Here is a 25,813-nt window from a genome sequence, read left to right as displayed (position 1 = left end):
ATCCCAGAGGAGGAGTGAGCTTGCGTGTAGGAAACCCTTCCACTACTGATCCCATTCCTCCACCACTCCCCCCTCCCTCCACCCACCCCTCTCTCCCTCAATCCCTCCCTCAATCCCTCACCCTCCACCCCTCCCTCCCTCCACTTCCCCCTCCCTCCACCCCTCCCTTCTTTCCTCCCTCCACACCTACCTCCTTCCACCCCTCCCTTCCTTCCTTCCTCCCTCCACCCCTACCTCCCTCCCTCCACCCCTCCCTCACTCCCTCCCTCCTTCCCTTGCTCCCTCAATCTCTGATGGCTCTATGGGGCTTCCTCAGTGTCAGCCTGCACTGCTGGGTCTGGCTCTGGGCCGGGGCCCCTATCTCGACCAGCTTGCCCCACGACCGCCCCGGAGGGCCCCTGGACTGGCTGCTGTCCGACAAGGGCCCCTTCCACCACTCCCAGGAGTACACAGACTTCGTTGAGAGGAACCGGCAGGGCTTCTCCACCCGCTACAAGATATACCGGTGAGTTGCATAGCAGGGCTTGTACATGGGGCAGTGTTTCCCAAACTCAGTCCTCAGGCCCTAACACTACACAGCTTGTTCAAATGATCCAAGCTTGATGATTAGTTGATTATTTGAATCAGCTGTGTAGTGCTAGGGCAAAAACCAAGGAGTCCCGAGGACTAAATTTAGGAAACCCTGACGTAGGGGCGGTTTACAGGTAAACAGGTGAGTCTCATAGCAGTGTTCTCTTCAGAGATATACATGAGAGTCAGACCACAGGTAGTCTAGAATAGGTATAGAGAGAATCAATAGTTAGATGGACAGATTAGACTGCCTACCAACGTGTTAGTACACCAAAGCAGGCTGAATGTTATATCCACTGTCAAATTGCTAAAGCACGTTCAGTGTCGTGTGGGGTTTAAAGTCGTGAAGTAAATACCACTGGAAGGAAAGCCTTGAAAAGAGATGTGAAAAGTTCTCACCTCAGCACATCTAGGATAGTCTAGTAGTGGAAACTTTATTGAATTATTGGAACTGCAAGTAAGTCAACTAAGGTTAAGTAAATAAAGGGCCTTCGAGGAGAAGAGGAGGGAAAAACTTACATTTTTGTGGTTATATCTTAATCCATGCATCTACTATTGTAGCTGTTTTGTATCTACAGTATTCACCTAGGCACCTACATAATATAGCTATTGTTGGTAAATAGTACAGTTAAATTATTTGAGTGTATCAAGGTAATTACAAGCAAATGGCCATATGCATATTCTGATATCTGTTCAGGAAAAATATGTTGATTACTGTAGTGTAGGGGGAAAAACGTATGATTTGTCATAACGTTGAACACATTTTCACATATTGGCTCAAGATATAAAATGAGTGGAAAGTGTGTCATATATCCTGTCCGTCGTGAGTTGGAAAGGTATTGAACACGGCCCGGGAAACCGCAGACGGGACTCTGACATCTATGGATTTGTGCTGGGTGTTTTATGGGCTAAGGTGATCTGCTTCCCGCGTTAAAGCGTTTTAATATTTCTCCTCCGGCTAGTGCAGGCCCATCACAGCTCTCGGGACTGAGCTTCATTGGCGGTAAGATTAATAGTCTTATCATGTGGCCAAGTGATTAGTGGGCTCTTAATAGTTATTACTCTGCATTATCACACCATCCCCTGAGAGTCTACTGTCAGCTGCAAGGTTGTGTCTGAGGCGCGCTAGATTACAACCAACCCTTGATTAACAGTAATATTATTAAAGCCCTTTCGTTGGCTGGTAGAAATGCTGAGCACTGTATTTTATGTCGACTGTGGTTTTTTTCTTTCATAATCCAGGTTTCCATCCAACCTTTTAACGTGAGTAAAGTATATGTCATGACAGGCCTGATGGAAACAGTCGGTAAACCTTCTAAATGTCTACAAAACAAAATACGCTTGACAAGGTGGGATCTTTTTGTGGTTGTAAAATTAATGATGCGCAAATATTTATATAATAACCATCATATGGAAGTAAACTTGGAGTCACGCAATGATATGGTGTTATGTTTTGTGGTCCTACCACTACGACTCCGGAAAGAATGCATTGTATTCGTCTACAGTCGAAATACGTTATGATGAACTTCACAGGGTGGTGAAAGTGCACGGTGACGGGCTTGATGCAACTTTCCAATAAATATCGAGGGTCTTATTCTGTTGACTTGATGTTCGATGCTTAATAATCTTGATTTTGTCTGTAATAGGGATCTCGCAGACAGAATCTGCGCACTGTCTGCGAGCTGTTGGCAAGAGCGCACATGCAAATACCAGAGTGGGGACATTCTTTATAACGCAACATGTTTAGTGATAAGACAGTCTACTTTTTTATCGGTACATAAAAACGCAAAAGTAATTGATGTCATCATGCACAACTTTTTATCGGCAACAAGTCATTTTGATGGAAACATATTATCTCTGGTGGGAAAATGTGCATATTTTTTTATGCAGGTTTTAGAATATCACAAATTGGATGTAAACATAGCAAATTACTAATTGGTATTAATCGACCAGACAAAATTTGTGCTGAGATGACAACTGCTAATTGGGATATCATAGACAGATAATCACTTGATTATATTTCTATGGGGGAATATAGGGATAATTCAAGGTAATTGTATCTGTTACAGACTTTGGTCTCTTAACAGTATCTTACATAAGGACTGCATCAAGTTATACAATGTTCCCTTAAAATCAACAGCTTTAATGGTACAAGGTGACTGCCTACTGGGAACAGATGTCAACTCAATGTCTATTCCACATTGGTTCAACCTAATTCCATTGAAATGACAAGAAAACAACATTGATTCAACCAGTGTGTGCCTAGGAGGAAACTATACTGCAGGTTTTTACAGTAGGAGGAAAGGTGGTAAATGAATCCAGCGTGCCTTTCGTTGTCAAACAGATTGTTAGTGATATATGTTCTCATCCCTCAAACTTCCCCAGGTGATCTCAACACATCAACAATGGTTCCCAGTGGCAAAACTATCTATAAAAAAACATCACATAGAATATAATCCTGTAGAATTGCTTTGTCAGACAACTTTGGTTTTACTGTGGCATTGTGTGGTGGCCATTTTGTATTAAAGTGCATGCAGGTGGTACTAATTGTCTCTGTCTCTGTTAATATGAGAGGTTATTGTGGCGTACTCACATGCATATATCTAATATGTCCACTCTGTTGCCAATTCCCAGTGACAGCGGCATAGCCAAACAGTCCACCACACAGTTTGTTTGTTTAAAATTACCTCTCATATCTGACAATCTATTCCCTATTCCATAACACATAATTTCACAGCAAAACAGACATGCGGAGATGGAAAGTGACATTATTTGCTCCTGCAGAGTTTTGCATTTCTGCTAAATTCTCATAATCTTCACTGACAGAGAGAAGATGAATTACCGCAAGTGGGTGCTTCTAGTTACAGTGGCTGTGTGTTACTATGCCATCATTGCAGTAATGAAATTGCACCATCTCATCCCTCTTTCAATTTTCCACCTCTCTTCTTGATTGAATTTGAAAGAATTTTAATGGGTCCTCCAACAGGAAATGGAGGCTGTTTTCCTGTTTGTGGAATCACTCATTGTTTTGGCGAATGCAACAGCTTTTCCCTCAGTCAACATGCGTAGAGACGGGGTTCCGCTGCACCACCAGTCCTAGCCAACCATTGCCAAGTGACAGTTGCCGTAGACAGCAGGGTGTAGGAAATTGTAGGCTACACTTGTGTAGCTCTTGTATTTTTTGACATTTTGCATTTCAGAAACATAAGTGAGTGTTGGCACCAAATCGCATAGAGAAGTTCACAGTATGAACACCGTATTTCTGTACGGCTGCAATGCATCAAATTTGAGAATGTCTTTTGGAAACCTTAAAAAGATCTTGATCTGTGTTACAGTGGCCTTCTTATTTAATACCCAGAGAAAAGCAATGTATCCCAATTCTCTGAAATCTCTACTAGGAGAAATAGTCCAAAAGAGAGATGTGTGAAAATGAATGAATGATATCTCAAATGAAACCAAGGTAGCTACGTACAGCAGTGGAGGCTGCTGAGGGGAGGACGGCTCATAATAATTCTGTGGAGCAAATTGAATGGCATCAGACACATGGAAACCATGTGTTTGATGTATTTGATAACCTTCCACTTATTGTGCTCCAGCCATTACCACGAGCCTGCCCTCCCCAATTAAGCTGCCACCACCTCCCGTGACGTACAGTACAGTGATGAGAGACAGATAAGAAGAATAACTGCATGGTGTAGTCTAAGGAAAGACTGCAGAACCCCAAAAACTGCTCCATGGTAAAATCCATTTAATTTCATCCCACTCCTTATTGGATGTACCATTAGCCCTATGGGGGGGTTTAAGATAAGACAAGTCCAGCTTATCACAGTCAACGATAACTGGAGAAACCAATGACAGAATGATTTTGAGGCTACACTTTCCTTACCTGTTCCCTTACTCTCTCCTCTCTCCTTCCTCTCTTGCTCCTCTCTCTCCTCTCTCTCCTATTTCCTCTCTCCTATTTCCTCTCTCCCTCCTCTTTTGCTCCTCTCTCGCCCTTCTCTCTTTCTCACTTCTCTCACTCTCCTCTCTCGCTCTCCTCTCTCCTATTTCCTCTCTCCTATTTCCTCTCTCTCTCCTCTTGCTCCTTTTCTCACTTCTTACATGCAATGCCTTTGAACTGCCAAATCTCAGCTCTCACATAGCAAAGCAAGATATAACTGGCGAGGAATGCTACGGTGGCCCAGTTGAAGAGGTAATTTATATGTATGGAGTGAAAAGAGGTCAGGATTAATGGTTATGCTTGGTGTAACTGACCGACAAATTACTCAAGGGACATGTCTAAAAGTAGAAGTATGTGGGTGTGCATATATTCATTAAGCTGTATGTTTCATGTATTGATTTGAGAAAGCTTTCCCATAAGTGGATTAGGCATACTAACATCACACAAATTAAACTAATTGCTATATTTTCACTACCTGTATGAGAGTAGACATAAAAGTATTTTACAATTTTCCACATTGCCCCATATGATCCTCAAGAAGAGGCTCTTCATCATTACTCCTGCTTTAATGTGATATATCTCCTATCAAAAGGCCCCGCCCCCTCCATCCATCACCTACAGCACAGGTTGGCGAACCTATTCTGATTACAGCAGACAAGCATCCAATTCACAGCGCAGTGCATCATTTAGTGATAACTTGCACCTGTGAGGTTAGTTAGGGAGTGTGTGTGTGTGTTTGTATGTGTGTGTTGGAAAGGAGAGAAATAAATATAGTGATAGGAGACAGAAAGAGAAACAGAGAGAGAGACATACGGACATAGAGAGAGAGACAGGCAGGCAGACGGACAGACAGACAGAGGGATGGCAGACAGACAGACAGGCAGGCAGAGGGATGGCAGGCAGACAGACAGACAGGCAGGCAGAGGGATGGCAGGCAGACAGACAGACAGACAGACAGGCAGGCAGAGGGATGGCAGGCAGACAGACAGACAGACAGACAGACAGACAGACAGACAGACAGAGACAGACAGACAGACAGGCAGGCAGACAGGCAGACAGGCAGACAGGCAGGCAGAGGGATGGCAGGCAGACAGACAGACAGACAGACAGACAGACATGACAGGCAGGCAGACAGGATGGCAGGCAGACAGACAGACAGACAGACAGAGGGATGGCAGACAGACAGACAGACAGGCAGGCAGACAGATGGACAGGACAGACAGACAGACAGACAGACAGACAGACAGACAGACAGACAGACAGACAGACAGGCAGGCAGAGGGATGGCAGACAGACAGACAGACAGACAGACAGGCAGGCAGAGGGATGGGCAGAAAGGAGAAAAAAACAGGCAAGAAGAAAGGCTTTCTATATCCAGCATCAGGATGTAAAATATTGCACATCATTTCTTCTACACTACATTGCTTCTACTGTAGCCTCCAGCTAACTGACACAGACAGAGCATGTTCATTTCGACCTCCCTCACAGAAATATTATCTGAACCTGTCAGAGCCAATTAAAATTGAACCAGTGTTTAGATGCTGTAATTATTTAAACACAGGGGATTAACGCAAACAAAGTCTTTCAAGGCGTAACAATGCTCCGCCTTTAAGGCTGCATACAGAATAACTTAGTAATGTTTATAAATGTAAACAGAAGATGTCAAAGCTACAGACGCTGATGAGAATCCGAACTTTACAGCTGCCTCTAGCATTTCCTTTCCTTTTGGTCGCTTTACTTTCTTTCCTCATTATGAGTTGTATGGAGTGTCAGAGATCCGCCGATGTCTATGGGTTTCTCTGTCACTGCACATTTTGATTATGATGTGTTTATTAAGGAGAGCACCTGTCAGCTGCAGGCTTTGGGAGCATTCTCCTCCCCAGCTATATTAATCTTCCAAATGGTACCTGCTTTGGATCTCTCTCTCTCTCTCTCTCTCTCTCTCTCTCGCTTTTGCTCTCTCACTCTCCCATCTCTCCATCAGAACTTAAAGCTAAGGATGCAGTGAGGCATTGCGGTTGATAGCTGCCCCCGTAGACTCACCTCTCCCCTACTCTTCTGCAGACAGACAGGACAGACAGACAGAAAACCATTAATACCATCACATGATTAGTGAGCCTTATTTACCAAACAGTTTCAAGGACATTTTAAAGTCTTCTTCTTTCCAGAGAGTTTGGGAGATGGAAGGTGAACAACCTGGCTGTGGAGAGGAGAGACTTCCTGGAGTCGCCGTTGCCCCTGACACCAGAGTTCATCCGTAACATCCGTCTCCTGGGTCGGAGACCCACCACCCAACTCATCACTGACAACCTGATCAGGAAGTATGGGACACACTTCCTGCTGTCGGCCACGCTGGGAGGTAAACACACCACTATGTCTGAAATGGCACACTATTCCCTATATAGTGTTTGATCAGGGGATTCTGTGGGGATGATGAATTAGGTCAGGAGTAGGCAACCCTGGTGCTGGAGTGCCGCAGGAGCACGAGGTTTGTGGAATTTAGTCAATCACTGAACTGATCAATTAGCTAAGTTGGTCAGGTGTGCTGCCTACCTGGAATAAAATCCTACAGTACCTGCAGCACTCGAGGAACAGGGTTGCTTACCCCTGGAGTAGGTAGTAGTAGTTGACCCCTATTCACCGATACAGGGTCATATTTTTGAATCCCCCTAATGGTTGGAAAAGAGGGGTACGGTATTCTAATCATCTGTCAGTTTTCTGTGTTTGTAAAGTCCCAATAACACCAAAAAGCTAATGAGGGCAGGACATGTACATGCATTCTATGCCAATGTTGGCATAGCAGCCTATATGAATTCAGTGGAAGACTTTTCTTTAATAGATTTTTGTCTACATAATGAAAACCCAAACCTCACTACACGTACATGTACTGCATAACCCTCAGCTACACAGTCATTCCCCAGTGCTTTTGATAGTCATGTGGACAACGCCGTGAGGGTGGTTGCTCTTTACAGGAGAGACGCTTATTTCAGCTACAAAGCCCTGTGCATGTCGAGGAAACCAAGGGAATGGGTTTCCTGTTGGAAAGCAACACTTGTCGATTACCTCAGACGGGCTCCTGGAAAGGTCGTAGTTGTGAGTGGCCACACACACGAACACGCACACACACACACACACACACACACACACACACACACACACACACACACACACACAGCTGCACTGGCTGATGCGATGCAACCTCCATGCCCTGGCACACAACCAGAGTAGTTCTGTATGAGGAGAGGAAGATGAGGAGCTGTTGCTTGGCCATGAGCCAGAGATGTGCTGCTGGCTGCTGAATGGGGTTATAAATGGATTGCCTGTCCGTGTTCTGGAACACATGGACTTCATGAAATAAATGAATAAATTACATAGGGATTTAAGGGCACCTTTCTGCAGCAGAGGAAGAAGAACACAAAACACAGACTACCATTGATAATATGATATGATGCCCTCCTTTATGGTTGAATCTGGATGTATGTTTGTTCATATTCTACCAAATAGCACATGGTTAACAGTCATAATACCTGGCAGTGAATAATACCCTATATTATTCCTATTGATTGCCATACTACTAAAACTGGATAGCTGTTGACTATGTAGTTCAGAGACCATCTGACTAATGTCAACTGATATTTGTATAGACTGTTAAAACCATGTTAGCCAGTGAACGTTCTCCCAGCAGTTGAAAAGAAAGCCTGTTTAAACAGCGTCGGCAAACATTGTCGTAACGCCATCTTGTGTTTGCAGGGGAAGAGGCCTTAACGATATTTGTGGACAAGAGAAAGCTGAGTAAGAAGGCGGATGTGAGCGAATACTCTGGTTCTGGCAACTCGTCCAGCGTAACTCTGGAGTCTCTGCACCAGCTGGCTGCCTCCTACTTCATAGACAGAGAGAGCACCCTGCGCAAGCTGCACCACATCCAGATAGCATCCACAGCCATTAAGGTACACACAAACACACACAAGGACACACCGGACACACACGCACAACCAACACCCAAACGCACACCCACACATACCCACACACATACACAAACACACACACACACGTACACACACTGACCTTCCATCAATCTTGAAACTTCATGCAATCATACTTGTTCAAGTGGAGCAGCACAGTTGGTTAGCTGATTAGAGATCCTGGAATGCTCCTTGTAAGAAGTGTCAGCTTGTCAGGTTGTGAAGAGCCAGGAGTGTTGATCAGTAGGTGGTGTATTTCCAGGGCCAGGCGTTGACATACCTCATCTGAACTGAGTACTGTAGCTGTTGGGATGAATGTTGTGACATACAGGACATACCAGTAGGTTACTGCAATGTTGTGTGAATAAGGAAAGTGATATAAATACATCCACTCTGTTAGTGCAACATTTCAACAGGATGGATTTTGTCAGGCTGAGCTAAAGTGTGCAAATATTTATGTTTCTTTATTATGCCATTTTTTTTGAACCCTGCACCTGTAAAGTTGTTGGATGTGCACACACCCCTTTTGAAAATAGCAAACGTGAACCTTTCAGATCCTTCATGTTGCTATATAGTGACAGTCACATCTGTGTGTGGCATCTGGCCTCTGAATTTGTCGGAGCAAACGATGAATAACAGCTATCAAAGCTCTGTACTCCCTGAACCACAAGGATGTGTGGGAGGTTGGACATTTCTATCACAGCAGAGGTATCTAGTCTTGCTTTGTCTGTTCTGTTGGGAGTCACTTTTGAAGTGTGTGTGTGTGTGTATGTGTGTAAGTGTGGGTATGTGTGTCAGCGCCAACTTTAATGGTTCAAAGGCAGAGATGTGTTGAGAGTGACAGGTGAGAGCAGAGAAGCAGAGAGGTTGAGCAGCTCATCAGTGAAGCAGAGTGAATCACTGAGAGGGAGGGAGGCAGCGGAGGGATTCTTCAGCACACGCATCATTTCCACAGGGCGTCAACCCCCGTGACGCCGGGACAGACACAACCAACCGCTCCACCATGTGAATGTGAATTGGACAGGGGATGGTAGGAGGATAGCAGATCAGGCTGCCGGTGCTTCCGCTGCCCCCCTTGTAGCCGTATGGAGGGAAAATTTGGGAGCTCATTTCAGAGGAAAAGCCTGTTAGTGCTCTGGTGTTCTGGGGGTTTGCTGTGGAAATCTTCTCCCTCTTAAAGAGGTCACGGTGCAGCCTGCTACCTCTCTACCTCTGTTCAGAAAAGGTTGTTGCTATAATGAGTAATGACTCAAGCTGTTACCAGAGCGGCAGGGATCATTTTTGTTATGATTTGGCAATTTCCTAAACTAAATCGATGGTGATATCCCCACCTGACCGATGCGATGGTTGGCAGTGTGTCTGCAGAATGATGAACAATGAGAGAAAGTTTTTCAGCCATGGGGCTCTCACAACACCGTGTGGATTCATATTTATTTCCACTCAGACAGTCCCAGTATTGCATTATGTTCCCATTATGGCAGCATTGCATTTTTCACGTTTCCAACCCGCGACTCAATCGGTTGTTGTCTGTGTTGTCACAGGGGCACTGTACAATCTTTCATTTCCAGTCTAAAGTCCTGCCCCTTCACTTGCCAGTGAGTCTTGGGCAAATGTAACTGCCACTGAGTTACCACATAATTTAAATAACTGCCTTTTAGCTAATCTCTTCCTCCTCTTTTCTTCATCTAGCTATCATAGACATATTACATATGCACAGTACTATCTTAATTTGACCAGTTTCTCAGCTGGAAATGAATCCTGCAGCAACCGGAAATGTGAATTATCATGTGCATTATAATTCATCGGCATTTTCGGAAGGGTTGATGCATTTTTAGTTAGGATAAATCATGTCTGACATTTAAACGTGGAAATTACAATTAGCATTTCTCTGCAACAACAGTGATCAAATTAAGATAGTACACCTGTATATCAATCCTTTCACCCTAGTGGTCATGAAGAAAAGCAGAAGCAAAGAAGAAGGAAAATAAGCTTAACTGAGACTACTAGAACACAGTCTCTCTCTGTGCTCCATGTGAAATCCCTCCAGCAGCAGCAGCTGAGAGATACAGGTGGCCAATAATGTGCCATTAAGCATTTAGTAATATACCAGAATATATCTGCAATGAAAAGCAGCTGCTGTCCATAGAGGAAATTGAATGCCGTGCTCATCAGTCAACGTTGTGCCATATGGGCTATCATATGGCATATCAAATAATGCTCTGTATAGATTCAATATTCAAGTGTCTCAAAACTCTGCATTGTTCCTCATTTCCTCATAGTCTTATCAGCAGTATAATCCCATATCAAGGAAATTTGTGATTTACAATGTGCTGTTAATAATAATGGCAAAATCATTGCACACCGATGGTCTCCCCTCTCTCTGATTTACACATTCTATTCATTTTCCCAGACACACATCTTTTGCTGGTTCAGGGTTTGATTGATAAGCTCCAGAAGTTTCACCCTACACAGCATTAGCTTCGGGTCTCTTAGTCTTTCCCTCTTTCAGCACTTTGGGACTGTGTTTGATTGTGTAACTGATGGACTGACCCTTGTTTCCGAGCCGTCTCTCCCCCACCAACTGTCCTGTGACAGGCTAGACCTGGGCACATCTCTGGGCTGACGACACGGTCCCTCTCCTACAAAGAGAGAAAAATAGCAATCAATTAGGAGCTTTCTGTCAACAGAAGAGGACTGGAAAGAGATTTCATGTTGCAAGCGAGGGAGAATGGAAAGAATGATGAGGTCTGGCCGAGACGGTTTGCCAGGGAAAAGGTCAGGAGAGATGTCTCAGTCAATACGACAGAAAAGACCTGCCATGGCTGAGTTGTTAGAAGCTCTCCTTCAACACCACTCTGATGTTTCTCTTTTTTTTGAGTGCGAGAGAATAAGAACAACACTGCTGCCATTTTCACTGCGGGTGCATAAGAATACCTGTAACAAAGGAATGTATGTAATCAATTAAAGACCCAGTGCAGTAAAAAACATGACTTGCCTGTGTTTTATCTATATTTCCACACTATGAGGTAGGAATAATACTGTGAATTCGTGGAAAATGATGATAGTGCCCTTTTAGTGTATGAGCTGTTTGAAAAGCGCTTGCAATTTCAGCCTATTTTGGTGAGATGGAGGTCTGGCTGCCTTGGAAACATCACCAAGCGGTAAATAAGTTAATAGACCAATAAAAAAGAAAGTTACAAACCTCTCTGCCAATAACAGCTAGTTTTCTTTTTTTCCTTCCCCACTCAGACCACTTCCAGACAGCCCTAGCAAAATTCTTGCTTGAGAAATTGCTCTTTGCTAAGAAGATATTTTTGTTTATTTTTTAACATTTTAATTGAAAACAATCAAACTAACTTAATTATTACCCAGAAATGATTTGATATTGAGATAAAATTATGGACCTTTAAATGTTGTATGTGGGTGGAAGGAAGGAGAGAGCAGAGGAGAGGGCGTACTGTACATATGCTCTACCACTGCAATGTTCTGCATCTCTCTGCTAGCCGTGCTTCATTATCTACTCAGAGCTGTGGGTGATGGTCATTAAAGGGTCTGTGTAATGTATATAATAGGGCTTCAGCTCTGACTCATAGAGCACAGGAAGCAGGAACCCATGGTTGAACACTCATCTCACCAGGGAACACACATGCCCACCACTTCATTGCTTTTCCCCAGCAGAGAGCAGCCACTCTTAGAAGTGTTTCTTTTGGCATTATGTGTCTCATACAGAAGTACTGTAGAAGTAGTAGTATTTTTTTTATTTTAATTTGGAATAGATCATGTACGTATACTGATGTCAATCATCGTATGGCAAAGCATGCACATGAATCCAGGGCAAGAGTGGGTGTAAGATTGCCAGGATGTCAATTCAAAGGAAATGCATGATGCATAAATATATTTTTGTCATTCTTACGTTGCTCTGATGTTAAAAGGAATGTCTATTCAAAGCATTGTGTGTTTGTTGTTACCCAGGTAACAGAGACCCGGACAGGCCCTCTCGGATGCAGTAACTATGACAACCTTGATTCTGTCAGCTCTGTTCTGGTTCAGAGTCCGGAAAACAAAGTCCACTTGCAAGGTCTGTTTCTTTTTGATTCATACCACATATATTGCATTTTAATGTCAGACCTTTGATTACGTATTCCTGTTATGCAAATCCTGCACACCATTATCACATAATGTTACTAAGAAATAAGAACGTGAAATATTTTTCAGGTTTTTAGCACACCCTATCATAAATTCCCATACAATAGCATCTTCAAAGAGATCCACACATCCCATGACAATGCTTGTAGAGAATAAAATACAGTTTGGACTATCATTGTTCTGCTCTTACATTGAGAGTCTAGTCAAGGATCATATCACCCTAGACCCACTTCAATTTGCTTACCGCCCCAATAGTTCCACAGACGATGCAATCGCCATCAGACTGCACACTTCCCTATCCATCTGGATAAGAGGAATACCTATGTAAGAATGCTGGTCATTGACTACAGATCAGCATTCAATACCATAGTACCCTCCAAACTCATCATTAAGCTTGAGACCCCGTCCTGTGCAACTGGGTCCTGGACTTCCTGGACTTCCCCAGGTGGTGAAGCTAGGAAACAACATCTCTACCCCTCAACACTTCAACACTGGGGCCCCAAAATGGTGCATTCTCAGTCCCCCCCTGTACTCCCTGTTCACCCACGACTGTGTAGCCATGCACGCCCCCAACTCAATCATCAAGTTTGCAGACGACACCACAGTGGTATGCTTGATTACCAACAACGACGAGACAGCCTACAGGGAGGAGGTGAGGGCCCTTGGAGTCTGGTGTCAGGAAAATGACCTCTCACTCAATGTCAGCAAAAGTAAAAGAGATGATCGTGGACTTCAGGAAACAGCAAAGGGAGCATCCCCCTATCCACATGAAAGGGACAGCAGTGGAGGAGGTGGAAAGTTTTAAGTTCCTCGATGTACATATCACCAACAAACTGAAATGGTCCAAGCACACAGACAGTGTGGTGAAAAATACACAACAGTGCCTCTTCAACCTCAGGAAGCTGAAAAAAATGTGGCTTGTCACCGAAAACCCTCACTAACTTTTACAGGTGCACAATTGAGAGCGTCCAGTCGGCAACTGCACCGCCCACAACCGCAAGGCTCTCCAGAGGGTGGTGTGGTCTGCACAACGCATAACACCTGATGTCACAGGAAGGCAAAAAAGATCATCAAGGACAATAACCACCCGAGCCACTACCTGTTCACCCTGCTTCCATCCAGAAGGCGAGGTCAGTACAGGTGCATCAAAGCTGGGACAGAGAGATTGAAAAACAGCTTCTTTCTCAAGGCCATCAGATTGTTAAACAGCCACCACCAGCACAGAGAGGCCGCTGCCTACCTACAGACTTGATATCATTGGCCACTTTAATAAATGGAACACTAGTCACTTTAATAATGCCGCTTTAAGAATGTTTACATATCTCACATGACTCATCTCATATGTATATACTGTATACTGTATCCTTCACTATCTATTCTTTACTATCTATTGCATCTCAGCCACTCTGTCACTGCTCATCCATATATTTTATACTTATATATTCTTATCCCATCCCTTTACTAGATTGTGTGTATTAGGTTTTGCTGTGGAATATGTTAGATATTAGGTTTTGTTGTGAAATTGTTAGATATTACCTGCTAGATACTGCTGCACTGTCTGATCTAGAAGCATAAGCATTTCGCTACACTCACAATAACATCAACTAACCATCTGTATGTGACCAATAAAATTTGATTTGATTTGACATTGTTAGTGTACCAAGGTTAACAACTACACTTGAACTGCCTTGTGATTCACCCACTATAAATCACTTACTGCTATCCTCTCATACAGTACCATAACTGTACACTTTGATGGTGGTACTAAATCTTGGTTGTGTTGTGTTGTTTTACAGGCCTGCAGGTTATCCTGCCAGACTACCTGAGGGACAGTTTTGTCCAGGCTGCTCTAAGCTACATTGCCTGTAATGGGGAGGGGGGCTTCGTCTGTAAGGACAATGACTGCTGGTGCAAGTGTGACACCAAGTTCCCAGAATGCAACTGTCCCTACATGGACATCCAAGCCATGGAGGACAGTCTACAGAGGATCACTGAGACCTGGGGGACACTCTACAAGGAGTTTGAGGATTCAGGTGAGGACAAATTGGCTCTAGAACTTTTTTAATTTATTTTTATATCTCTAGTAGACAAACACGCCTTAGAGATAAAAATAGAACAAATCCTTGGTTTTGTATTGAACTTTCAGATCTCATTATAATGAGAAATCAGGCTTGGGCCAAGGCTAGAAAACAGACTTGGTAGCAGATTGGCAGTGTTTCAGGCAATTGAGAAATATATGTACTTCCTCAATAAAGAAAGCTAAATCAAGCTACTTTTTAAAGTTCTATCTCAGACTCTGCTGGTGATCCATCAAAATGTTGGAAAACAGTTCATGCACTGAAGCGTGGAAATTCCTGTCCTTCCCTGCCTAAGCAAGTTGTGTCAGACTCTGGCATCATTACTGAGAAAAAATTGATATGTGATGCTTTTAATCAGCATTTTATCTCAGCAGGCTTTTTATTTGAAATAAATTGTGATTTAATTTAGCCTGGTCAGTCATTCTACTGCTTTTCCCTCCACCAGCGTCTAGTTGGCTCAATGGAAGATCAGTGAATCTTTGTTTTCATTTCAGCAATGTTCCACTTTTTAACGCCTTACTTAAAAAAATCAATTGGACTGGTTTGCTTTATCGTTCCCTGCTGCAGCTTTCTGCTCCCCTGATTGCAGAGTCATTGACACATATTTTTAATCTGACGATTATCTCAGGGTTTAGAAGGCGGCCCATGTGCTCGATCTCCACAAAGGTTGTTACACCTCCAATAATTATATTCTCTGAAATGTTTTATGAAAGGTTTCCTTGATATTACGAAAGGCGTCCCACAGGGATTGATTTTAGGTCATGTACATTTTTCTGTCTATATAAAAATGTTGGTCTATCTGTAAAAAAAATGCAGATGACACGGTTTTGTATGCTATTGCCCCCACGGTTGACCAGGCTCTTTCGGAGCATCAATCTACCTTCATTGCTTTGCAGAAAGCCTTTGTTGAACTGAAATGGGTACTTAATGCAGGTTAATCCAAGTATACGTGATTCTCCAAATCATATAAAAATGTATCTGATGCTTTATGCATGGTGGTGCCCTCCTGTCCTCGTGTCCCCGCTTATAAATATCTGGGTATCAGGATTGATAAAAAGCTATCTTTCAAAAAGCTTGATAATGAATTACATTGAACAAAAAACAAACTCAACATGCAACAATTTCAAAGATTTTACTGAGTTACTGTTCATATAAAGGAATCAGTCAATTGAAATGAATAAATTAGGCCCTAATCTATCGATTTCACATGACTGTGTCACATCTCGTGACACATACAGCGTGACACATCTCCTTTGCATAGAGTTGATCAGGCTGTTGATTGTGGCCTATGGAATGTTGTCCCACTCCTCTTCAATGGCTGTGTGAAGTTGCTGGATATTGGCGGGAACTGGAACACGCTGCCGTACACGTCGATCCAGAGCATCTGAAACATGCTCAATGAGTGACATGTCTGGTCATGCAGGTCATGGAAGAACTGGGACATTTTCATCTTCCAGGAATTGTATACAGATACTTGCAACATGGGGCCATGCATTATCATGCTGAAACATGAGGTGATGGAGGCAGATGAATGGCACGACAATGGGCCTCAGGATAACATCACGGTATCTCTGTGCATTCAAATTACTATTGATAAAATGAAATTGTGTTGGTTGTCCATAGCTTATGCCTGGCCATACTATAACCCTACCGCCACCATGGGGTTCTCTGTTGAAATCAGCAAACTGCTCACCCACACGACACGCCATACTAGAGGTCGGCCGATTAATCAGAAGGGCCGATTAATTAGGGCCGATTTCAAGTTTTCATAACAACCAGTAATCTGTATTTTGGGACACCGATTATGGCCGATTACATTGCATTCCACGAGGAGACTGCGTGGCAGGCTGACTACCTGTTATGCGAGTGCAGCAAGGACCAAGGTAAGGTGCTAGCTAGCATTAAACTTACCTTAGAAATATCAATCTTAACATAATCACTAGTTAACTACACATGGTTGATGATATTACTAGTTCATCTACCTTGTCCTACGTTGCATATAATCAATGCGGTGCCTGTTAATTTATCATTGAATCACAGCCTACTTTGCCAGACGGGTGATTTAACAAGCGCATTCGCGAACAAAGCGCTGTAGTTGCACCAATGTGTTCCATAACCATAAACATCAATGCCTTTCTTCAAATCAATACACAAGTATATATTTTTAAACCTGCATATTTACTTAATATTGCCTGCTAACATGAATTTCTTTTAACTAGGGGAATTGTGTCACTTCTCTTGCGTTCTGTGCAAGCAGAGTCAGGGTATATGCAGCAGTTTGGGCCGCCTGCCTCATTGCGAACTGTGTGAAGACCATTTCTTCCTAACAAAGACCGTAATTAATTTGCCAGAATTGTACATAATTATGACATAACATGGATGGTTGTGCAATGTAACAGCAATATTTAGAATTAGGGATGCCACCAGTTAGATAAAATACGGAACGGTTCCGTATTTCACTGAAAGAATAAACTTTTCTTTTCCAAAATGATAGTTTCCGGATTTGACCATATTAATGACCTAAGGCTCGTATTTCTGTGTGTTATTATATTATAATTAAATCTATGATTTGATAGAGCAGTCTGACTGAGCGGTGGTAGGCAGCAGCAGGCTCGTAAGCATTCATTCAAACAGCACTTTCCTGCATTTTCCAGCAGCTCTTCGCTGTGCTTCAAGTATTGCGCTGTTTATGACTTCAAACCTATCAACTCCCGAGATTAGGCTGGCAAAACTAAAGTACCTATTAGAACATCCAATAGTCAAAGGTATATGAAATACAAATGGTATAGAGTAAGTGTTATAAGTGTTAATTCAGTATTGTTGTAATTGTAATTATTACAAATATATATATAAAAATCTGTTGATTAATCGGTATCGGCTTTTTTGGTCCTCCAATAATTGGTATCGGTATCAGCGTTGAAAAAAATCATAGAATCTGGGAGCAAGACATCCTGGTCCGCAACGGGGCTGGTTTTCTTTTTGTAATCCGTGATTGACTGTAGACCCTGCCACATAGCTCGTGTCTGAGCCGTTGAATTGTGACTCTACTTTGTCTCTATAATGACGCTTAGCTTGTTTGATTGCCTTGCGGAGGGAATAGCTACACTGTTTGTATTCGGTCATGTTTCCGGTCACTTTGCCCTGGTTTAAAGCAGTGGTTCACGCTTTCAGTTTCGTGCGAATGCTGCCATCAATCCACGGTTTCTGAAAAATGTTATTTGTCACATGTGCAAAAATACAACAGGTGTAGACCTTTCCTTGAAATGCTAACTTACAAGCCCTTAACCAACAATGCAGTTTTATGAAAATAGAGTTAAGAAAATATTTACTGAATAAACTAAAGTAAAAAATAAATACAAATAAAAGGCAACACTGAGTCAATGTAAGTGGTTATAGGTTAGTCAGGGTAATTTGTACATGTAGGTAGGGGTAAGTGACTCTGTCGTGCGGTAGCAGAGAGAACAGTCTATGACTGAGTCTTCGACCATTTTTTGGACCTTCCTCTGACACCGCTTAGAAACTCTAGAGATCCCTTTGATCTGTTTTTAGTTTATTTATTTTTTTGGCACCTTACTTGTGGAATAGTCTCCAAGACTCTCTCAAATAAGTTGTTGTGCTTTTCGTGTATTGTTGTGAAAATGTATGTGTATAGTGTATATTGATGTGTATTAATATGTACAGTACCAATCAAAAGTTTGAACACTCATTCAAGGGTTTTTCTTAATTTTTACTATTTTCTACATTGTAGAATAATCGTGAAGACACCAATAATAAGAAGAGACTTGCTTGGGCCAAGAAACATGAGCAATGGACATTAGACCAGTGGAAATCTGTCCTTTGGTCTGATGAGTACAAATTTAAGTTTTTTGGTTCCAACTGCCGTGACTTTGCCAGATGCTGAATAGGTGAACGGATTATCTCTGCATATCTCTGCATGTTCCCACCGTGAAGCATGGAAGAGGTGGTGTGGGTTTGCTTTGCTAGGGACACTCTCTGTGATTTATTTAGAATTCAAGGCACTCTTATCCAGTATTGCTACCACAAAATTCTGCAGCGATACGTCATCCCATCTGGTTTGCGCTTAGTGGGAATGTCATTTGTTTTTCAACAGGACAATGACCCAACACACCTCCAGGCTGTGTAAGGGCTATTTGACCAAGAATTAGAGTGATGGAGTGCTGCATCAGATGACCTGGCCTCCACAATCACCCGACCTCAACCGAATTGAGATGTTTTGGGATGAGTTGGACAGCAGAGTGGAGGAAAAGCAGCCAACAAGTGCTCAGCGTATGTGGGAACGACTTCAAAACTATTGGAAAAGCATTCCATGTGAAGCTGGTTGAGAGAATGCCAAGAGTGTGCAAAGCTCTCATCGAGGCAAAGGGTGGCTACTTTGAGGATGGCTCAACACAGTACATGTCAGCTACTACAGTGACTAAAATGATTGCAACCCTTATCAAAGAGTTTCAATTAGTTTCAGAGTGGGTGGAAAGGAATAAGTTAGTCCTAAATATTTCTAAAACTAAAAGCACTGTATATGTAACTGTCATGGTCAAAACACATTGATACAACAGTAGCTAAGATGGGGAGAAGTATGTCCATGATAAGGCGCTGCTCTACCTTCTTGACAGCCATGTCAACAAGGCAGGTCCTACAGGCCCTAGTTTTGTCGCACCTCGACTACTGTTCAGTTGTGTGGTCAGGTGCCACAAAAAAGGACTTTGCAATTGGTTCAGAACAGGGCAGCACAGCTGGCCCTTGGATATACACAGAGAGATAATATTAATAATATGCATGTCAATCTCTCCTGGCTCAAAGTGGAGGAGAGATTGATTTCATCACTGCTTGTATTTATGAGAGGTATTGACATGTTGAATGCACCGAGCTGTCTGTTTGAACCACTGGTGCACAGCTCAGACACCCATGCATTCCCCACAAGACATGCCACAAGTGGCCTCCTCACAGTCCCCAAGTCCAGAACAGACTATGGAAGGTGAACAGTACTAAACAGAGCCATGACTACATGGAACTCTATTTCACATCAAGTAACTCAGGCAAGCAGTACAATTAGATTAAAACAACAGATTAAAAAAACACCTTATGGAACAGCGGGGACTGTGAAGCAACACAAACATAGGCACAGACACATGCATACACACACACACACGATAGCATATGCACTATACACACACGTACACATGGATTTTATAATGTATATACAGTATGTTGTAGTCGGGGCCTGAGGGCACACAGTCTGTGACTGTCTTGTAATGTTTTTTAAAAATTGTATAAACTGCCTTAATTTTGCTGGACCCCAGAAAGAGTAGCTGCTGCCTTGGCACTGCTGATGAGGATCCATAATAAACCCCAGAAAGAGTAGCTTCTGCCTTGGCACTGCTGATGAGGATCCATAATAAACCCCAGGAAGAGTAGCTTCTGCCTTGGCACTGCTGATGAGGATCCATAATAAACCCCAGAAAGAGTAGCTGCTGCCTTGGCACTGCTGATGAGGATCCATAATAAACCCCAGGAAGAGTAGCTGCTGCCTTGGCACTGCTGATGAGGATCCATAATAAACCCCAGGAAGAGTAGCTGCTGCCTTGGCACTGCTGATGAGGATCCATAATAAACCCCAGGAAGAGTAGCTGCTGCCTTGGCACTGCTGATGAGGATCCATAATAAACCCCAGGAAGAGTAGCTGCTGCCTTGGCACTGCTGATGAGGATCCATAATAAATACAAATACAAATACTTTGAAGAACCTAAAATACAAACTATATATTTTGATTTGTTTAACCCTTTTTTGGTTACTACATGATTCCATAAGTGTTATTTCATAGTTGTAATGTCTTCACAACTATTCTACAATTAAGAATATAGTAAAAGAAACTTTTAAAAAAATGGAATGAGTAGGTGTGTTCAAACTTTTGACTGGTACTGTATATAGGGCTGATCTGTGAAAGAGACTGCTCGTCTCAGCCTCACTCCCTGTCAAAGTAAAGTTTAAATAAAAAATGAATACAAAATTGTTTTAGATCCTATTATATATTAAGATGCTCAAACTATTACACGTTTACTTTGATATATGAAGTGTCCAGTGCCACTCAGTTGACATGCAATATCTACAGGTGTCTTCAGCTAGCTTAGCTGTAAACTTACTCGTTGTGCATGCAGTTGATCATTTATAAATTAATGTGCACAATCTTTGAAAAGTTTCTGTAGGGGACTATGTGAGCTGAATAAAAGTGTTTTATCATGTCACACCCTTAAAGGTGGAGGACCGTTCCTGTGTACCCAAGACATATTTATATATACAGTTGAAACAGTGTAAACCATAATGAATCACAGTGAAACCTGGGGGACTTGGCACACGATCTGTGTACAGCAAATCACAACCTGACAGGATTGGATTACAAAATCAACATCTCCTTGCACAGGTAGTTTACAATATGTCTCGAGCAGATTAATCATACATAAAAAACATTTATTACAAGTCCAGTGTTTCACATTGTCATAGTAACATTTTATGAATGAGGGCACTTAGTATAATCTGGGGGTATTATTGCCTCTCTATGTCACTCTGCAGTGGCCATGGTTGCTGAGGTTAAATCAGAATGGTGGGCATTTTTTTCTCTTCTATTTTTTGATGTGTGAAATATCTGTGCAATTACTTTCAAAGTTTATGTTTTAATAGCAGGGAGGAGAGGAGAGTGCAGGGCAGGGCAGTGCCAGGAATAAAGAGTTTTTCAGGTGTGGTCGTAAACGTGTCCTTCGGTAAAGGATATCAAAGACGTGTCAACGTTCTGCTCTATCAGCGGAATGGGATGCCAGCAGGAGGAAAGTAACCACGGAAACATAGAACATGGCAGTTCTGGAACCAATTACATTGTTCTCCTTTAGCCTTGAGGAATGTGGCGACATGCCTGAAGTGATCGTATGCACTTTCTTTTCCAGCATAGGACCAAACAGAATGTGCAGGGAAAATCCCCGTTATACCTTTTGTAAGCAGATTTGTTTCATTGTTTTACTTTAAATCATTGTGTCCTGTTCATTTCTTTACTTTAAATAATTTCCAGTGGTTATGAAAGTTCTACCTCTACAGATGTCCCCAGGCCATATTCATGGCATGTTCATTTAAAAACAATCACCTTTAGAAAAAGTTGCCTCTTCTTTTCATTTTCACTCTCTTTCTGACAGATGAGTTCAAGACCTTCCTTATGAGGCTCCCGCAGAACTTCTTCCTGAACGTGTCGACTATCCAGCACCTTTGGTCGTTGGATGGCGTGTTCCAGTGGCGCTATGAGCAGCTGGAGAACAGCATGAGTGTGCTCTTCAGACGAGCCCAGAGAGTGGTGTTCAAGCTCTTCAGCCTCAGCAAGAGGTGCCAGAGGCAGCCTCACATCCGCCTACCCAGAGAATGGTAAGAGTCCCGTTCTGCTCCTACAATACAGCTCTTTCCACTGAGCCCCAATTACACTTTAATCACTCATCCAGGAAGCTGATAGCGATCCTCTCTACCTCTCCCTGTGTGAGTGGGAGAAACAGGGAGCCAGCCAAGCAATGTTTATCTACTTTATTACTGCTGCTCTGAAGAAAACTGGAAGTACTATACTTTTTTTTGTGAAGAGAAATCTCCGTAGACTGTGGAGAGATGGAGAGAGAAAGTGGAATGTTTGTCTGTTTGCCTGGGAGTGAAGCGGAACACTTGAAAGGCTAACACTTGAAAGGCTCCCCTACGTCCCGTTCGTTCGCAGCACTTCACACAGACGATGTATGATTGATTTCACTTCCTGGGGCCAGTTCCACTGCTAACAATCAAATCAAATCAAATCATTGAATTAAATATAATTTGTCACATGATTCATAAACAACAAGTACAGACTAAGAGTGAAATTTACTTTTCCAACAATGCAGTGTTAAAGATAAACAATGAAAAATATAAAATAAAAATAGAAATAGCAACAAGAGGAATAAATACACAGTGAATAACAAGTAACAATGACGAGTAAAAATAACATATAGATATATATAGGTTGTACAAAATAAAATGGCTATACACAGGGAGTACAAAAATATCATGGCTATATACAGAAAGTAGAAACTAACATGGATATACAGTGCATTCGGGAAGTATTTAGACCCCTTCACTCTTTCCACATTTTGTTATGTTACAGCCTTAATCTAAAATATATTTTTGGGTTTAAACTCATCAATCTACACGCAATACCCCATAATGAGAAAGCGAAGACAGGTTTTTAGACATTTTTGCTAATTTATTACAAATAACAAACAAAAAAAACGTATTTACATAAGTATTCAAACCCTTTGCTCTGAGACTCGAAAATGAGCACAGGTGCAACCTGTTTCATTGATCATCCTTGAGATGATTTTACAACTTGATTGTAATCCACCTGTACTAAATTCAATTGATCGGACATGATTTGGAAAGGCACACACCTCTCTATATAAGATTGCACAGTTGACAGTGCATGTTAGAATAAAAACCAAGCCATGTGGTCAAAGGAATTGTCTGTAGAGCTCCGAGATAGGATTGTGTCAAGGCAAAGATATGGGGAAGGGTATGAGAACACAGTGACCTCCATCATTCTTCAATGGTGCAGAACCCCCAACACTCTTCCTAGAGCTGAAGAAGACCAAACTTAGCAATTGGAGGAGAAGAGCACCGGTCAAGGAGGTGACCAAGAACCCGATGGTCATTCTAACAGAGCTCCAGAGTTCCTCTGTGGAGATTAAAGAACCTTCCAGAAGGACAACCATCTCTGTAGCACTCCAGCAATCAGGCCTTTATGGTAGAGTGGCCAGACAGAAACCACTCCTCAGTCAAAGGCACATGACAGCCCGCTTGGAGTTTGCCAGACGGCACCTAAAGGACTCTCAAACCATGAGAAACAAGATTCTCTGGTCTGAAGAAACCAAGACTGAACCTTTTGGCTTGAATGCCAAGCATGAAGTCTGGAGGAAACCCTGCCCCATCCCTACGGCAGCATCATGCTTTGGGGATGTTTTTCGACGGTAGGGACTGGGAAACTAGTCAGGATCGAGGGAAAGATGAACAAAGTACAGATGGATCCTTGATGAAAACCTGCTCCAGAGCGCTCATACTGTGGCGACGGTTCACCTTCCAACAGGACAATGACCCTAAGCCCACAGCCAAGATAAAGCAGGAGTAGCTTCGGGTCTTTGAATGTTCTTGAGTGGCCCAGCCATAGTCTGGACTTGAACCCGGTCTAACATCTCTGGAGAGTTTTGAAAATAGCCGGGCAGCGACACTCCCCATCCATCCTGACAGAGCGTGAGAGGATCTGCAGAGAAGAATGGGAGAAACGCCCCAAATACAGGTGTGCTAAGCTTGTAGTGTCTTACCCAAGAAGACTCAAGGCTGTAATTGCTGCCAAAGGTGCCTCAACAAAGTACTGAGTAAAGGCTCTGAATACTTATATAAATGTCATATTTCAGTTTCTCTTTTTATGAATTTGCAAACATTTCTAAAAACCTGATTTGTCATTATGGGGTATTATGTGTAGATTGATGAGGAGGGAAAAAATTAATCCAAAAGATCAAGGGTCCGAGTACATTCAGAATGCACTGGATACAGGGACTATCAGTACCGAGTCAATATGCAGGGGTACGAGGTAATTGAGGTAGCTTATTGTATAGACAGTTGAAGTCGGAAGTTTACATACACCTTAGCCAAATACATTTAAACTCAGGTATTCACAATTCCTGACATTTAATCCAAGTAAAAATTCCATGTCTTAGGTCAGTTAGGATCACAACTTTATTTTAAGAATGTGAAATGTCAGAATAATAGTCGAGAGAATGATTTATTTCAGCTTTTATTTCTTTCATCACATTCCCAGTGGGTCAGAAATTTACATACACTCAATTAGTATTTGGTAGCATTGCATTTAAATTGTTTAACTTGGGTCAAACTTTTCAGGTAGCCTTCCACAAGCTTCCCACAATAAGTTGGGTGAATTTTGTCCCATTCCTCCTGACAGAGCTGGTGTAACTGATTCAGGTTTGACGGCGTCCTTGCTCGCACACGCCTTTTCAGTTCTGCCCACAAATGTTCTATGGGATTGAGGTCAGAGCTTTGTGATGGCCACTCCAATACCTTAACTTTGTTGTCCTTAAGCCTTTTTCCCACAATTTTGGAAGTATGCTTGGGGTCATTGTCCATTCAGAAGACCCATTTGCGACCAAGCTTTAACTTCTGATGTCTTGAGATGCTTCAAATCATATTTATTTATTTTATTTTATATAGCCCTTCATACATCAGCTGATATCTCAAAGTGCTGTACAGAAATCCAGCCTAAAACCCCAAACAGCAAGCAATGCAGGTGTAGAAGCACGGTGGCTAGGAAAAACTCCCTAGAAAGGCCAAAACCTAGGAAGAAACCTAGAGAGGAACCAGGCTATGTGGGGTGGCCAGTCCTCTTCTGGCTGTGCCGGGTGGAGATTATAACAGATCATGGCCAAGATGTTCAAATGTTCATAAATGACCAGCATGGTCAAATAATAGTAAGGCAGAACAGTTGAAACTGGAGCAGCAGCACGGCCAGGTGGACTGGGGACAGCAAGGAGTCATCATGTCAGGTAGTCCTTGGGCATGGTCCTAGGGCTCAGGTCCTCCGAGAGAGAGAAAGAAAGAGAGAAGGAGAGAATTAGAGAACGCACACTTAGATTCACACAGGACACCGAATAGGACAGGAGAAGTACTCCAGATATAACAAACTGACCCTAGCCCCCCGACACAAACTACTGCAGCATAAATACTGGAGGCTGAGACAGGAGGGGTCAGGAGACACTGTGGCCCCATCCGAGGACACCCCCAGACAGGGCCAAACAGGAAGGATATATCCAGTTATTTTTCCTTCCTCATGATCCCATATATTTTGTGAAGTGCACCAGTCCCTCCTGTAGCAAAGCACCCCCACAACATGATGCTACCACCCCCATGCTTCGTGGTTGGGATGGTGTTCTTCGGCTTGCAAGCCTCCGCCTTTTCCCTCCAAACATAACGATGGTCATTATAGCCAAACAGTTTTATTTCTCCAACAAGTACGATCTTTGTCCCTATGTATAGTTGCA

General features: G+C 42.7%; 1 protein-coding gene across 1 annotated transcript in view; it reads left to right on the top strand.

Annotated features, from left to right (window-relative positions):
- Positions 1-215: 215 nt before the first annotated feature.
- Positions 216-25,813, top strand: part of LOC112251163 (BMP/retinoic acid-inducible neural-specific protein 3-like) — a 33,068-nt gene continuing 7,470 nt past the window's right edge. Inside the window, exons 1-6 of the mRNA XM_024421957.2 lie at positions 216-505; positions 6,682-6,872; positions 8,264-8,460; positions 12,448-12,553; positions 14,418-14,654; positions 21,896-22,118. Coding sequence (XP_024277725.1) covers positions 294-505; positions 6,682-6,872; positions 8,264-8,460; positions 12,448-12,553; positions 14,418-14,654; positions 21,896-22,118 — 1,166 coding nt within the window. The 5' untranslated portion in view covers positions 216-293. The remainder of the gene's footprint in view (positions 506-6,681; positions 6,873-8,263; positions 8,461-12,447; positions 12,554-14,417; positions 14,655-21,895; positions 22,119-25,813) is intronic.

Source organism: Oncorhynchus tshawytscha, linkage group LG05 (genome assembly GCF_018296145.1).
Source record: "Oncorhynchus tshawytscha isolate Ot180627B linkage group LG05, Otsh_v2.0, whole genome shotgun sequence".
NCBI lineage: Eukaryota > Metazoa > Chordata > Actinopteri > Salmoniformes > Salmonidae > Oncorhynchus > Oncorhynchus tshawytscha.
Note: the sequence above shows the minus strand (reverse complement) of the source record. Positions and strands in the feature narration are given on the sequence as shown.